General features: G+C 44.2%; 1 protein-coding gene across 6 annotated transcripts in view; it reads left to right on the forward strand.

The window, feature by feature from the left end:
* SRGAP2 (SLIT-ROBO Rho GTPase activating protein 2) overlaps window positions 1-15,525 on the forward strand; it is a 244,839-nt gene that overhangs the window by 176,154 nt on the left and 53,160 nt on the right. For 5 of the 6 annotated variants that reach the window (XM_031937250.1, XM_031937254.1, XM_031937255.1 and 2 more), the window contains exons 8-10: window positions 5,278-5,502; window positions 7,271-7,372; window positions 8,871-9,068. In XM_031937250.1, coding sequence (XP_031793110.1) covers window positions 5,278-5,502; window positions 7,271-7,372; window positions 8,871-9,068 — 525 coding nt within the window. The remainder of the gene's footprint in view (window positions 1-5,277; window positions 5,503-7,270; window positions 7,373-8,870; window positions 9,069-15,525) is intronic. The other variant, XM_031937253.1, reaches the window with a different exon arrangement.

Below are 15,525 nucleotides of genomic sequence, written 5' to 3' on the forward strand. Positions count from 1 at the left end.
TTGTGTAAATCTTTCCAGGTCTTTCTAAAATCAGCTTGTTCTTCATTTTTTATAGAACAATAAATGTTCCATTATTTTCATATACCACATATACCATATAACACCAAATAATATTCAGCCATTTCCCAATTGATGGGCATTTACTAATTTTTCACTTCTTTGCTACCACAAAAAGAGCTGCTGCAAACATTTTTGCACATGTGGGTCCTTTTCTCCACGATTTTCTTGGGATACAGACCCAGTAATGGCACTGCTGGGTCAAAGGGCACGCACAGTTTTATAGCCCTTTGGGCTTAGTTCCAAATTGCTCTCCAGAATGGCTGGATCATTTCACAACTCCACACACAATGTATCAGTGTCCCAGTTTTCCTGCATCCCCTCCAACATTCATCATTATCTCTTTCTGTATCTTAGCCAATCTGAGAGATATGTAGTAGTACCTCAGTGTTGTCTTAATTTGCCTTTCTCTAGTCAGTCGTGATCCAGAGCATTTTGAAAGCAGGATTTAAATCTGAGTTTTCCTGAACCTAATTTCAACATTCTATCCACTAAACCATGTTTACAAGCCCCAAATCGTCTGGATTCTGCTCTGGTGCTGGCAGTTCATTAGCGCCTCCTGACCAGAATGCACTGGTCAGGCCTGATCCTTCCTGGCGCGAGGAGGACAGGCCTTCAAGCCTTGGTCGGGTGGCACATCAGCTTTGGTGGGAGCGGCTGCTGGCACGGACCACTTAGCAATCTGCCTGCTTTTGTCTGCCTGGCGTTTGTTCTCCTCTCCCAATTGAATTTAATGTCCTTTCATTCTCTGCCTCTGGGTAAGCTGCCACTGCTGTTCCTGGGCAGCGGCCTTGCACCTGCCAGGGCTCCCTGGCACCATCCCAGGGCCCAGCGCCCTCGCCAGCAGTAGCTCGCCTTCTCCTCTGCCTGATGCACTGCAGTGTGTGTGAGCTCATCGGAGCCTCCCCGGAACCCTGTCAGGAAGGCATTGTGCGTAGCCTCATTTTACGAGCAGGGAAACTGAGCTCAGACAAGTGGCGCAGTTTGCCTGAAGTCATGCGCCCAGTAAGTGGTTCTCTGGCTTTTTCCATCACACCGCACGGCGCCATGGGAGAAGGCATTGTCAGACACCTACAAGAGCAGTACTTTTTTACCCCAAATGTGGAGTAGAGATGAAGAGGAGACCTAATGAAGTATCTGCTTGTACCACAGACTGACAGTCAAGCAGGTGTCCTCATGTCAGCCTAGAAAATATGCTTCCAGAGGAGTAATGCTCGTCCCAGGGACTGCATAGGCTGCTGTCCCTGCCAGTTAGCCCATAATAACAGCAAACTTTTTTTAATTATTAAAAAAAATTTTTTAAAGCTTTTTATTTTTCAAAACATTAACTCCAATATATGTATACATATTTATTCAATTATTGTGCCACCCAAGGAAAAAAAAGAAGCAAAATAAAATGAAGCAAACAAAAAAAAAGTGAGAATGCCATATTGTGAACCACACTCAGTTCCCACAGTCCCTTCTCTGGGTGCAGAAAACTCTCTTCATCATTCATTGGAACTGGCCTGAATCATCTCATTGTTGAAGAGAGCCACCTCCATCAGAATTGATGATCATATAATCTTGTTGTTACTGTGTACAATGATCTCCTAGTTCTGCTCATTTTACTCGGCATCAGTTCATGTAAGTCTCTCCAAATCTCTCTGTATTCATCCTGCTGATATTTCTTACAGAACAATAATATTCCATAACATTCATATACTATAATTTATTCAGCCATTCTCCAATGGATGAACATCCACTCAGTTTCCAGTTTCTTGCCACTACAAAAAGGGCTGCCACAAACATTTTTTGCACATGTGGATCCCTTTCCCTCCTTTAAGATCTCTTTGGGATATAAGCCAGTAGTAACACTGCTGGGTCAAAGGATATGCTCAGTTTGATAACTTTTTGAGCATAGTTCCGAACTGCTCTTCAGAACGGCTGGATGTATTCACAGTTCCACTAACAATGTATTAGTGTCCCAGTTTTCCCACATCTCCTCCAACATTCATCATTATCTTTTCCTGTCATGTTAGCCAATCTGAGAAGTGTGTAGTAGTACCTTAGAATTGTCTTTATTTCTCTCATCAATAGTGATTTGGAGCACCTTTTTATGTGACTATAGTTTCAATTTCTTCATCTGAAAATTGTTCATATCCTTTGACCACTTATCGATTGGAGAATGGCTTGAATTCTTATAAATTTGAGTCCATTTTCTATATTTTAGAAATGAGGCCTTTATCAGAACCTTTGAATGTAAAAATGTTTTCCCAATTTATTGCTTCCCTTCTAATCTTGTCTGCATTAGGTTGTTTGTCTAAAAATTTTTAAACTTAATATAATCAAAATTATCTTTTGTGATCAGTAATGATCTCTAGTTCTTCTTTGGTCACAAATTTCTTCCTCCACAGATCTGAGAGGTAAGCTATCCTATGTTCTTTTAATTTGTTTACAATCTCATTCTTTATGTCGTTTATGAATCCATTTTGACCTTATCTTGATGTATGGCATTAGGTGTAGGTCAATAACAGCAAACATTTTTAAAGCGCCTACTATGTGCCAGGTACTGTTTTAAGCACAATCCCTGCCTTCATGGAGACTGGAGGAGACCACAAGCATGCAAATCTGGATAACAAGCTACACAAGTTGAAATAGATAACAAAAGGGAAGGCGCTGTAATTAAGATGGAATTGTAAAAGACTTCTTGTAGAAGATAGAATTGTACTTAGACTTCATGGAAACCAGGAAAGTCAGGAGGTAGAGATGGTGAAGGACATAGGGGCCAGCCAGAGGAAATGTCCAGAGCCAAAAGATAGAGCACCTGGTTTCTGAGAGAGCCAGAAGGCTGGTGTCATTGGATCGAGGCGTGGAGGACAGGGCAGAGATAAAAGATAAACCAGACTAGGAAGGCCAGTGGGGTGAGGAGCCCCCCCTATTTCAGCCTGGAGGAGATAGGAAGTCACTGGAATTTGCTGAATAGGGGAGTGATGTGGTGAGACCTGATCTTCAGGAAAACTCACTCTGATGGCTGAATGGAGGACAAAGAGCCTGTAATCTACTATATAGTCCTCTATACTCTGGGACATCTCATTGGGCTGACCTGGTTTGCTGACCCAGGGTTAGAGGAGCTCTGCCTCCTAACCAAACGTGCCTACTTGTTACCTCCCCCGTACTGAGCACCCCCCATCTTTACTTTTGTATATACCCCCTGCCTGGAATGTGTCCTCACCTTCTAAGTCTCAGAATTCCATACCTTGTTCAAGGCTTAGATAAATTACCACTGAGAGGCCCTTCCTGATGGTCTCTTTTATCTGATCAAATTAACCAAAGGTTTATCTGTTTTGTTAGTGTTCATAAAACTAACTCTTAGTTTTCTTTATTAGTTCAATAGTTTTCTTAGTTTCTATTTAATTAATCTCTCCTTTGAGTTTCAAAATTTCTAATTTGGTATTTAATTGGGAGGCTTTAATTTGTTTTTTTTTTCTCTAACTTTTTTTAGCTGCATGCCTAATTCATTGATTTCTTTCTCTATTTTATTTACGTAGCTATTTAGAGATATAAAATTTCCCCTAAGAACTGCTTTGGCTGTATCCCATAAGTTTTGGGTTGTTGTCTCATTATTGTCATTTTCTTGGATGAAATTATGGATTGTTTCAGTGATTTGTTGTTTGACCCACTCATTCTTTAGAATTAGATTATTTAATTTCCATTTGATTTTTAGTCTATCTTTCCCTGGCCCTTTATTCAATATAATTTTTATTACATTGTGGTCTGAAAAGGAAGCATTTGTTTCTGCCTTTTTGCATTTGATTGTGAAAATTTTATGCCCTAATACATATATGGTCAGTTTTGTCTCAATTATGAATAATCCCCTCCAACTTGCCCATATTTACTTTATATTCACTTAGTATAGATGATCTGTGTACTTGTTTCCCATAGTAGAATATAAGCTTCTTGAAGGCAGAGGCTAGGTTTTATGTACAATCTTTGTAGCCTCCCCCAATATGTTTACCATAACACATTTGTACATATTACAATTATACTCACATTTTCTGAACCAAAATTGGGACATGTACTTTAATAAAGATGTTCCTTTTGCAAAGTCTCATTAAAAGTACACACTGACTGTCCCGAAAAATCTGGGCTGTTTGGTGGCCATATGCATAGCAGGCTTTTAATAAATGCTTAAAAGGATGCAAGAATAACTTTCTCAACTCCTCAAGTGTTGGAGCTGAAAGGGATCTTGGAGCTCATCTAACTGCACCCTATACTTTGTAGATGGAAACGCCGAGACCTAAAAAAATGTCAATCATTTGCTCGAGTTCACAGACTTCATTAGTGACTTTGCTCAAACTCAAGACTCAAGAGCTCAATATTGCTTCTTCTATCACCATACCACCCTTCTTCCCCCATCCATCATGCTTTTAAATTTCCTTGTGAATGTGCCTTTGGAACTAATGTTATTATGATTCTCAGCATCTTGAGTTTGTAGCTAAGCTTTTCTAAATCATGTAACTGTCCATCACTTCTCTCAGCGATCAGGATATGCTGGTGTAGACGAGCCTTGGGAGTCCAGTGGCAAGTTTACTGCATATAATAGGTGTCTACCAGATTCTGGTTGTGTCTGTATGGTTGACCTTATATAAACTGTGGTTTATATAACTGTAGTGCATAACCATTTGAGGAGGCAAGGGAGACCCAGTCTTCAATGTTGAGTTTTAGTGGCAGAACAGAAGTAAATCTAAAGGCCCTGCCCCCAACAAGCCCCTCTGACATCTCCATTCTGCATTCCTTCTCCAAGCCAAAGAGAGATGTGCCGCAGAGCAATATCACCAGAGTGACCACCTAGGGAATTCAAGCTGGGAACCCTTAGACTGGTAGAGGCTGATACAGATCAGCTGGTCTGTTGTCTGTCTGCAAGGTAATAGGGTCCTAAAATGAAAGAATGGCAGTATGGTTGGGAAAAGTTCTGTCCCTGATGCCCTTTGAACTCTTCACTCATTAAATGACTCCGTGGTTCTCTGAACCATCCCTTTTTCTCCAAGAATGCACCCAAGGAGGTGTGAGGCCTGGACTTGGGACAAGAGCTTAGCCCTCTTATCGCAGTTCTCCCATTCTCATGACATTGGTTGCCAGGACTGGACCTTTTCCTCCTACTTGCAAGACAGTTCTGAGGAACCCCCAAAGCAGTTTCCCTGGTCCCGCTCATGCCCGTTGGGTTTTTGTGCCTTTCCACAGCAGTGTTGTGACCTAGGATACCACGCCAGCCTGAACCGGGCCCTGCGCACTTTCCTGTCAGCCGAGCTCAATCTGGAACAGTCAAAACACGAGGGCCTGGACGCCATTGAAAATGCTGTCGAAAACTTAGATGCTACCAGTGATAAGCAGCGACTGATGGAGATGTACAACAATGTCTTCTGCCCACCTATGAAGTTTGAGTTCCAGCCCCACATGGGCGATATGGTGAGTGCTGCCTGTGCCCCTCCCATGCCTGTCTGTCTGGGGGTCTGGTCCTGGGGCTCGCCTGGGTCTGAACGGGTGCCTCTCCTGCCCCACCCCACCCTCCATCTGCCTAAGGAAGACCAAACTATTCACAGGTAGTTTCTATTACCCTGGGTTCAGGACAGATGGACTCGTTTAGGTAAGGGGGAAGAGGAGTCCTGGGAGTCCTTTGCCCTCGCAAAGTCATTTTGCCCTCTTCATTCAATGGCTTTGGTTTTTGTCCTCTCCCAAGGAGAGGAGAGCACCCTTCTGATGAGGTCTAAGGGCCTTGCTGGGCATCCCGCAGCTTCTGAGGGCAGCTACCCTTAGCCTGCCTTCTTCCCTTGGTGGAAAATGAGTAGAAATTGGGGCAGATAAATGCATCTTGTGGAAGGAGACAAAGGGGAGGGGAGGGCTGGATGGCGTCTGGTGTAGCAGAGGCTAAAGTGCTGATGGCATTTAAGCGGGAGGCGTCGAAGTTGGCAGAGAAGCCACAGTGACCCGGGAGTGCCGGAGGAGCCAGGCCCCCAAAGCAGATGCCAGATGTTCTCAGAAACACTGAGAGGCGATTGGCTCGGCTCTCGCTGCCCCCGGTGGCTCCTGGGCCTTTGGATGCCTGACTGGTGACATCAGGCAGCTGGAGCTTCTCAGCCTTGGCCCCGTCCTGTCCTGGCCACCTCGCCTCCTCTATTGTGTCTGTTCCTTCAGGATCCAGAATGAAGTCAGCCCTTCAGATCTGAGAGCCGGCGAAGGCCAGCCTCTCAACGGGGGAGGAGGTCAGGCCACATGGTGGGAGTGAAAGCCAGTGCAGGAAAAGGCTCTTGCCCAGCCCCCTTCCCTTGAAAAGTGTGTCTGTTTCCCCAAGAAAGAGAATGGTTCAGTGGGTGTCTGAACACTCCCACTCTTTGGAGGGGAGAAGGGACCCATAACTGTTCACAGGACTCTCTGTGTGGACGGCCGGGCCACGGCAGATGCAGCAGCAAGGCAAGTGAGGCTGCTCTGGTCGAGGGGCTGCTTCCCAGGTTCCAGCTGGAACAGGGCCGGTGAGATTAGTGCTAGATGCCCCTGAGGAGGCAGTGACAGAGCTGCTTTGAGGACATCGCCTGATCCTGCTAAGAGAGGCCCAGTTAGAAAGAAAACTGATAAAAAACCAGGTGAAAAAATGACTGGGAAATCCCAACCCCCCACCAGATTCTGCAGACCCCTTAAACCCCCCAAACCATGAGCTTTTCTTGGTAGTTAAATCAGAGATTCTGCGCATGGCCCAAGTGTATGATTGTGACTAGCTGCTCTTGATGCCCCCAGAGCACGTTAACTTCCTGACATCTTTCTTTTTACTTTATCTCTGGGTGAAATTATGGGGGAAGGCGCAGTTGGCCAGTTGGAACTCCCGAAGGAGGCCAGATTTGCTGCCGCGTTGCTCCTCCAGAGCGAGGGCTGCCTGACAGACTGAGGAGGTTGGGGAGACTCTGTGCTGGCCAGCCTTCCCACAGAAGAGTGCTACCCCTGCTAGGGAAGATCGAGAACTGGGCCACTAATCATCTCTCTGCCTGGGGGAAAAAGGAAAAGGTGCCCCCCTGGCTTCCTCTTCCACCTGCTCTCCCTCAAGGCATTTAATTCTGGAGAGTTCCCACACAGACACTCGATGGGCCACACTCGGACTGACTAGTTTAATTACTGGTGGCCCGACTCTGGACCCCGCACTGTGGCCCTCTCTGACCCTCTCCCTGGTGTCGCTTCCCCTCGGCAGGCCTCCCAGCTGTGTGCCCAGCAGCCGGTCCAGAGTGAGCTGGTGCAGAGGTGCCAGCAGCTGCAGTCGCGCTTGTCTACTCTCAAGATCGAGAACGAAGAGGTGAGTTTCCTGGCCCAAAGGCTGGTGCCCTCGGCTTTTCTGTCACACCTCAGACTGGCTTCAGATGCTTTGTCTAGGGAAGGTTGGAGGGAGCACACAGAGGATGTCTCGGGCCCTGGCGGGCGTTTCCTTAGCAAACAGAGCCTTGTACTTTGCTCTAGTCCTGCATCCTGCCCTTGAACTCCAGGAAGTCGCTCCACTTGGCCAAAGGCTGCGCTCTATTCTGAGCCTCTGAGCAATGCCTCTTTTCTCCCCTCTCCACATTTCATTGAAATGGCACTTGGCAGCTGTGTGAACAATATTGTATCTCTGGAACCGCCCCCTCGTGCCTGGCTTTCTCTAGCATTTTCAAACAAACATGGGCCTTTGGCTTTGTCGATTCAGATGTCTGTACCCTGCCTGGAGGAGGGCTGCTTCTGTGCTTTGGGTAATAAGGGGGAAGAAAGGGAAGGAACTGAGCATTTATATAGTACCTACTGTGTGCCAGGCACTGTTCTAAGCGCTTTTTGCAAATAGTATCTCATTTAATCTGTCCCAACAACCTTGAGAGGCACAGGCTATTGTTGGTTTTTGGTTTTTGGGGGTTTTTTTTTGCTGAGGCAATTGGGGTTAAATGACTTGCCCAGGATCACACTTTGCCATGTTAAGTGTCTGAAGCCAGATTTGAACGCAGTTGTAATAAATTCAAAGAAGTAGTTCAGTCTTACATTTTTCTAGTAAAAAATGGAAGGGATAATAATAAACCTCTTATTTCATCAACAAGGAGAAATAAGCTAAATGATTATATATACAGTCAAGCTTAGACTCAAGCCAGGCCTTAGAACCCAGATCTCCAGTTTAGTCTGCTTCATCAGATCCTAGATCAACTGATGAGTAATAATAACACCTAGTGTTTGCATGGTGCTTTAAGCTTTGCGACACACTTTACATTTCATTTGATCTTCCTAAAAACTTAGTGAGGTCATGTTCTCATTATCCCCATTTTACAGACAAGAAGCCGAGGCTGGGAGAGGTTGACTGATTTACCTAAGATCACACATTCAGTGTCTAAGGCAGGATTTGAATTCAGATCTTCCTGACTCTGCATCCAACACTATCTATCTGTTTCAGTCAATCAGGAAGCATTTATAAAGCACCCCCTCTGACCAGCACTGTGTGAGGTGCCAGGGATCCAAGACAGAACTTCTCAGGATGCTCTACACGTAGTGCAAGGAAATAAATTGCCCCCCAGTACCTCCTGCTAGAGTCAGGCTTCCCTCCACTTGGACCGCTTTCTCCCTCTAACCTCAGCATTTCCTAGGAACTCGGTCAGGGGGCCAGCGGGTCAGGGACAGCCACTCTCAGGCATGGGTTCCAGCGGAGCTGCACGCTCAGCATGGTCTCTGACCCTCCCAGGCGGCTGCCAGCTCCCTTCCCCTCCTTGGCTTCGGGGTCTCCCCTGCCCAGCTTTGCACCTTGTTCATCCTCTTCCTGGTTCTCCCCCTCCTGGACATAACAGGTGAAAAAGACGATGGAAGCCACTCTGCAGACCATTCAAGACATCGTGACCATTGAGGACTTCGACGTGTCTGACTGCTTCCAGTACAGCAACTCCATGGAGTCTGTCAAGTCTACTGTCTCAGAAACCTTCATGAGCAAGCCCAGTATTGCCAAGAGGAGGGCCAACCAGCAGGAGACGGAACAGTTCTACTTCACGGTAAGGCAGGGCTGCTGCTTGGGGAGCCTAGGGGAACCTGCCGCGCGTTTTACTTGGGCTTCCTTTCCCTCTCCGATGCCTCATCCTTTTGCTGATAGCCTCTGCACTGGAATACTCATCATTCTCTAGGCTCTGAGGAGGATTATTTTTATATTTTATTATTATTTATTATTATATTATATCCAAACCCTTCTTAGCCAAATGAAATTCTATCCTGTTTTTAAAGTCTGTAGCCTCAGGAGAGCCAATGCCAATGTTTTATAACCATTATTGGGAAATTTTCTTTGCGTCTATCCTAAATCTTTCATGTTTCTGTCTAGATGCGCCACACATATCACTCTTTTTGAAAGTATCCAAAACATTTTTCATATATTTATTTCGGTCTTCTCACAGCCAAATTGGCTCTTTAAAAATTATATTAGAAGTCCTTTGAAAGATGTCTGCTTTGCCATTGGTTTTGCTTTTTAATAATTAAGTTATTTTGGTTTTGCCAAATAGAATTTGATGCCTGGACTAAAATTTATTTCCTAATCTTCTGACAACCAAAAAAGGATAAATTAAGTTTGCAGATGTGAGATGAAATATAACCAGGAAATTTGCATGCTGAATCTGAATTTAAAAAATTAACTTGTTTCTCAGTCAAGAAACAGTCTATGCCCAGTACATTGAATTTCTCCTCTAAATAGAATAATTTGTGTTTAATTCTGCATTAAATACTGCCTATTCCCCATTAAGAAGTAATGATTTGGTTTTTTTAAAAAAAATTCTTTTAAGGAATATGTTTTTTTTTAAATTAGTTACCCAGAACCGTTTTCATTTTATGTTAGCCTAGAGTAGAAAAGACAAATGAATAGGAACTTAATCTATTAATACAATAATGAATTCTGTTATCTACTTAACAGTTCAATTGTATTTAAAAAAAAAACCACACTAAAATCTGTATAGGGTGTTATGTGGTTTGACATTGATATAAGAGGGATTTGGGTTAAACATTAGAAAGAAGTCGCTGGATATCAGAAGGATTTTCACACCCCTTTAGAAAGAAGTTGTAGAACTTTTTCTGGAGATTTTTGACAAAAGTGACGTACTTCTATCTGGACTGTTGAGACATACCATTGCTTTAACCTGCTTAATGATATTTCAAATAGTTTTCATCTCAGTTATTCTGTCTTAAATCAGAGAAATTAAATGAGCACCTTCCCAGCATCAATCAGTCACTGTCCAGACTCCATGCTAAGTGCAAGGGATATGAAGAGGTAAAAGTCAGTTCCTGCCCTCAAGGAGGTTACAATCTAATGGGACTGAAGGAAAGAGAGACACCACACAAAGAAAGCTATGTACAGAACACACCCTAAAGAATTACCTGGAGGAGGCAGTAAAATTAAGAGTGGTGGAGGAGGGTTTCTTGTAGGAGGTGAGATTTTAGTTGGGACCTAAATCCAGGGAGATCCATCCATAGTCAAGGAGGAGGGAGCATTCCAATCATGTTTAGAAAGGTTGCTTTTCAGTTTCGAGATGAAGCTTGCGTTTATTCAAGATGATTTTTGTCAGAGCAGTTGCTCAGTTTTAATTCATATGCTGCCTTTGCCTTAGAAACAGCTCTGTGTAAAAAGAGTACAGCCAGCTCACAGAAGGCCTGACAGATGATGATGGCTCAGACCCTCTTTGCCCTCTGACCCTTTGTCAGAACACAGCTCTCTCCCCATCCCGCTTATAAAGAAGCGGAAGTGGCCGCTTATAAAAATGCTACATTGTGAGTTAATCAGCTTGGTCCACAAGAGTCTTCCAAGTCTTGACTTGGGATAAGTTTAAAAGGGAATTTATTGTTTTCACAGGCAGGTCTTCAGAATGCTCCAAATAATTCATAAAATGATGACAAAGAAGCTGAAATGGCCAGTCACAAGTGGGGATGTGGGTGTCTGAGCAGTCCTACTCTCTGGATTAGGGGTGCATTAACAAAAGCCTTTATGCCTGCCAGACCACCAAAAGCCAACACTTCTGCAAATGTGGATTCTGCCTCTGGTTCTTCCATGGTTACACATGCATTTTTCTATGTTTCTCCTTCCCCTCTCCCCAACACATGTACACACACATATGTATGCACACATATACACACAAGTCAAAGCAGTGGGACCTGCTAAGAGGTTCATGTCTGTCAGAAAGCTAGGGAGATGTCATTTGTTCTGGCATCTGCTTTGTGATTGCTCCCCAGAAACAGAATGAGACCATTGGGAAGGCTTCTTAATCTCTGGTGAATGTCATCTGATTGATCTACCCAGATGGGCATCATGGGAATTAGAAACATGGCCCATAAGGTTCACATATTTGTGGAGATGTAGAAAGAGTCCTTCAAGGGGAATTGTGGGGTCATAGAACTGGAAGGGGGAACTTAGAGGCCATTTAGTCCATTCTTTATTTTATAGATGAGGCAGCCAAGCTTGAGAAGAAATGATGGTTCTTAGCCTCACCTTGGTAGGTGATAGGGCCTGAACTAGAACCCTGATGGAGGGGAAACCAGACCCATTCTGCACATTGTCTCAGTGGGAGCCATGAGAAGTTCAAAAGACTGACTAAAAATAATTCCCTCACTTCTAAGCAACTCAGATTTCCTGTAGTCACTTTTTTAAAGTCCAAGATTAAAATCCTGCCCCTGATAACCCCTGGCTGTGTGATCTGAAAGCCTTTTAACCTCTCTTCTTGACTGTCAAATAAGGAGGCCTGTCTTAGTGGCTGCTGGAGCCTCTATCAGTTCCAATTTTATGGTCTTATGATCCAGTAATGGATCACCCCTTAATTGTACTTTGCAAGGAAAGTCTGAATTTCACTAGCCTTTAGGTACATCTTTGCTACATTCATTTACTCACTCATTTAAGCATACAGAATACTGGGCTAGGAGCTGGGCAAAAATGGAACATTTAAGTAAGGAGCTTGGTGGACATTGTCATAGTGAGTGGCACATCATCAGGGCAGATATTGCCTGTTGAACTGAGAGCACCAACTAACTAGGATGCCCATAACTAACAGATAGACACTTCTATGGGATTTTGTGACTCCCAGAAGTGTGAAACAAAGTCCATTCCTTTTACCAGAAAGTGACAGCATCAGAACATGAGATTAGTGACTTCTTCTGGCCTAAGTATGATTGTAGGCGATGTTTTAAAAAAAAAAAAAAAATCCAATGTGTATCCTGTGTTTCCTCCAAGGATGGGCATGGGGTTGGAGAACTAACTGAATAACTGTATGGGGCTTGCCTTTCTTGACCCAGAAAGGCTAAATCATCTTACCTTAGTTCCCTGAGATCCTGCAATCAGATTAGGTAAAATGAATAAGGAGGGAAAGGGAAAGGTGAGCAGAGACAATCAGGAAGTGAAACTGCCTCTGTCCCATCAGCCAAACTAGATCTGCTCCTGTTCCATCTGACAGCTGTTTCCTGCCTGAAGGGGGAAAAAAGGATCGGGAGAAGGGGGTTTTATTGTGTGAGAGAAACAATTACCATAATATTATCTGTGTGTCTCTAAGCATAGCTTGGAGAAAAATACTCTGGACTCTTGACCTCTTCCTTTGCCTCTCTAGTCACTTCTGACTTTAGATTTATTTATTTTAAGTCCTCTGAGGTTTAGAGCCCCTCCATAAGTGTATGTGGGGGGAGTCTTACAAAGATTAATTTTTTAAAAGCGATTTTTAAAATTAAGTAAAAGGCTACCAGCTTTGTACTTAGATTCCATTTTCTCAAGTCAGTTTGTATGCAGGGAGGAAGCTGAGCCGCCAAGGGAGTGTGAAGTTTGATAGAGTAAGTGTTAGAAAGTATATAAAGATGGAACATCTCTAGATCCCTGAATATCCCAGCTTTTCTCATTCATTCAGAGGACTTGAGGTACCCTTGGAGCAGATGTAGATCTAACCCAGCTGCGGGTCTAGTCATTTATTTGCTTGCTGAAGGCTTGTGGCCAGGTTTGCTGGGTGGAGCATTTCTGTTTTTTCATTTTATTACCATTGTAGCTTCCAATGGGGATGACACACTTACTATTAGTTACTATAATCTTTGCCTAATTGATGCTTCTCAATTGAGGAAAAAAAGAAAAAAAACTCTTCTCGCTCCAGAGCCAAGTCTGATGGTGGTAGTACTGGGGTTGGGAAATCTTATGAACTGTAGCCTCTAGTCTCATTTAACCCGAGGCCTGTGAAATTAAGCACCTTATTTGGGATTATACAGCAAAGTCATGACTAGTGCCTCAGGGCGCCTACTTCCAATCCTAGTACTTTAAAAGGGATAGGACTTTGATCAAGCCATCAACTCTGACCAGTTTTTAATTCACACTGGTTACAAAATTGCTAGGAACACACTCACTCAGTCTCTCTAGTTAGCATCATGGAGCGGGGAAAATCCTTTTATGTCCTGACTGGCCCCCAGAACGGCTAGTATTTCAAATGTGTGCATCTATGCTGTGAGTCACAAGGAGGTAAGGGCTGGGGAGAACTAGATAAAGATGGGGTCAGTGGTCTCACTGCATTCTGGGAACTTCCTTCAATTTTGGGTTGAGTGACCTTGAAGAAAATGCTTCTTCCTTTGTTCTCCCATTCAGGAAGAGGAAAACAACAGATAACAGTAATATTTCTCAAGAGTTGGGGGAAATTAATTAGTTAATGTTGGTAAAGAGTTTAAAGAAAGAAATATCAAGAGCTTAAAAATCATTTACAATGAAAGTCTCAGTGGGGGTTTAGAGATTGGTCTTTGTCATTCTGAAGATGTGAACCTGCTATAGACACAATACTGTTCCTGGTTCTCTGACCTCTTTCAGAAATCATCTGAAAATCCATCTATTCTTTTTATGACTTTGACAGTGCCTGCTTATTCAGTCTGTTCTGCATTTAAAAAAAAAAGAAAGAAAGAAAAAAATCTGGTGGCACGGTTCCCAACACAACTCCATAGGGTAAAGCCATGATTATTCATCTTATTTCCCATATAGCAGAGAGCTGCTTGCATAGAAAAGAGTGTGGAAATTTTAAGTAAAATGTCTGAAAACCATTCATGGAGTAGAATCAGAACCATTTCACTTTGCCGGTTAACTGGCTCACCTTAACAGAAAGCTGCCCGGCCACTGTTAAGCAGCCTACTACTCTGGCATTAGGGATGCAGGTCATACCTTGACGCTTTCCCAATCCTTCAGGATTTAAATGGAATACGAAAAGGTAATCCATCATACCTCCTTATCAGATAGTTATTTATTTTAATGAGGTACTGACAGCTGGAGCTAACTAGTGAACTGTGAACATGAATGAAACAAAAGGTTTCCAGAATCACAACTATCAGAATGAGTGAGAGCAGGGAATTTGCATCCAGCCCCTTTCAAAATTCTGGCTATGTTTCTTAAGCTGTCACACTGGTTAGGGTTTCAGCTTCTTGGTGAGTATTTCCTCATTATAGAGCTTTCCCAGCCTCTTGGATCAGTGTGTCTGAGAAAGGGCAGGAGGGAAGGGGGAGGGGGAGGAAGGATAGCGTGGGGATATTTGCTACAGATTCCTCACCTTAAGCTGCTCTTTCAGGCCTTCCAGTAAGGCACCAGTTGATGATTAGGATATCACCCAGAATAGACTGACAGCAGGTGGAATAGCTAGAGCACAGATGGAGCTGGGAAGCCAACAAAGGAACCTATTTTTATGCAGATGCTCCCCTGCAGAATGCAGAGGGGCCTGAGGACACAAGCCGGAAATGATCCTGACAACACTTTTGTTGTTGGGGGTTGAGTATTTTTCGGTGTATCCTACTATTCTGACCTTTTTGGGGGTTTTCTTGGCAAAGATATGAGGGTTTCATTTCCCTTTTACCGGCTCATTTTGCGGAGGAGGAAACTGAGGCAAACAGGATGAAATGCCATTCCCAGAGTCACTCTGTCAGTTTCAGAGGCTGGATTCGAACTCAGGTGCTGACCCAGAGCCAGCTACCTGCCCCAGAAGTGGCCCTGTGGACTGTGGCCCACTAGTGCCTTCTGTGGGGTTTTCTTGGCCAAGATGCCGGAATGGTTTGCCAGTTCCTTTTCCAGTGGATTAAGGCAGACAGAGGCTAAACACTGGGCTTAATTTGAACTTGGGTCTGCCTGACTAGGCCTGACTCTCTCTTCACTATGCCATACCTTCTCTGAATGAAGTATGGGCAGGGCAGGGCAGGGCTTGGAGCTTTCTGGCTGTTTGGCTTGGGATTGCCCAGAGAGCTAATGTGTGAAAGCCCGAAGTCTGCTGGGTCTGGGTTTGGGAGGCCCTGCGCTTGCACCCTGCTTCTGCCCCTTACTCCGTGGGGAGCAGATCCCTCGTCCACTCTGGTCTTCAGTTCCTTCATCGTAACATGAGAGTTGGGCTGGATGACTCCCGGAGCCCTGACCTAAGGACCAGAGAATCCTGTCCTGGGGCCACAGCCGGCATCGGGTGGGTTCACCCAAGGCTTGCCTTCCACACCCCCTGG

This window comes from Sarcophilus harrisii, chromosome 4, assembly GCF_902635505.1.
Source record: "Sarcophilus harrisii chromosome 4, mSarHar1.11, whole genome shotgun sequence".
NCBI classification, from domain to species: domain Eukaryota; kingdom Metazoa; phylum Chordata; class Mammalia; order Dasyuromorphia; family Dasyuridae; genus Sarcophilus; species Sarcophilus harrisii.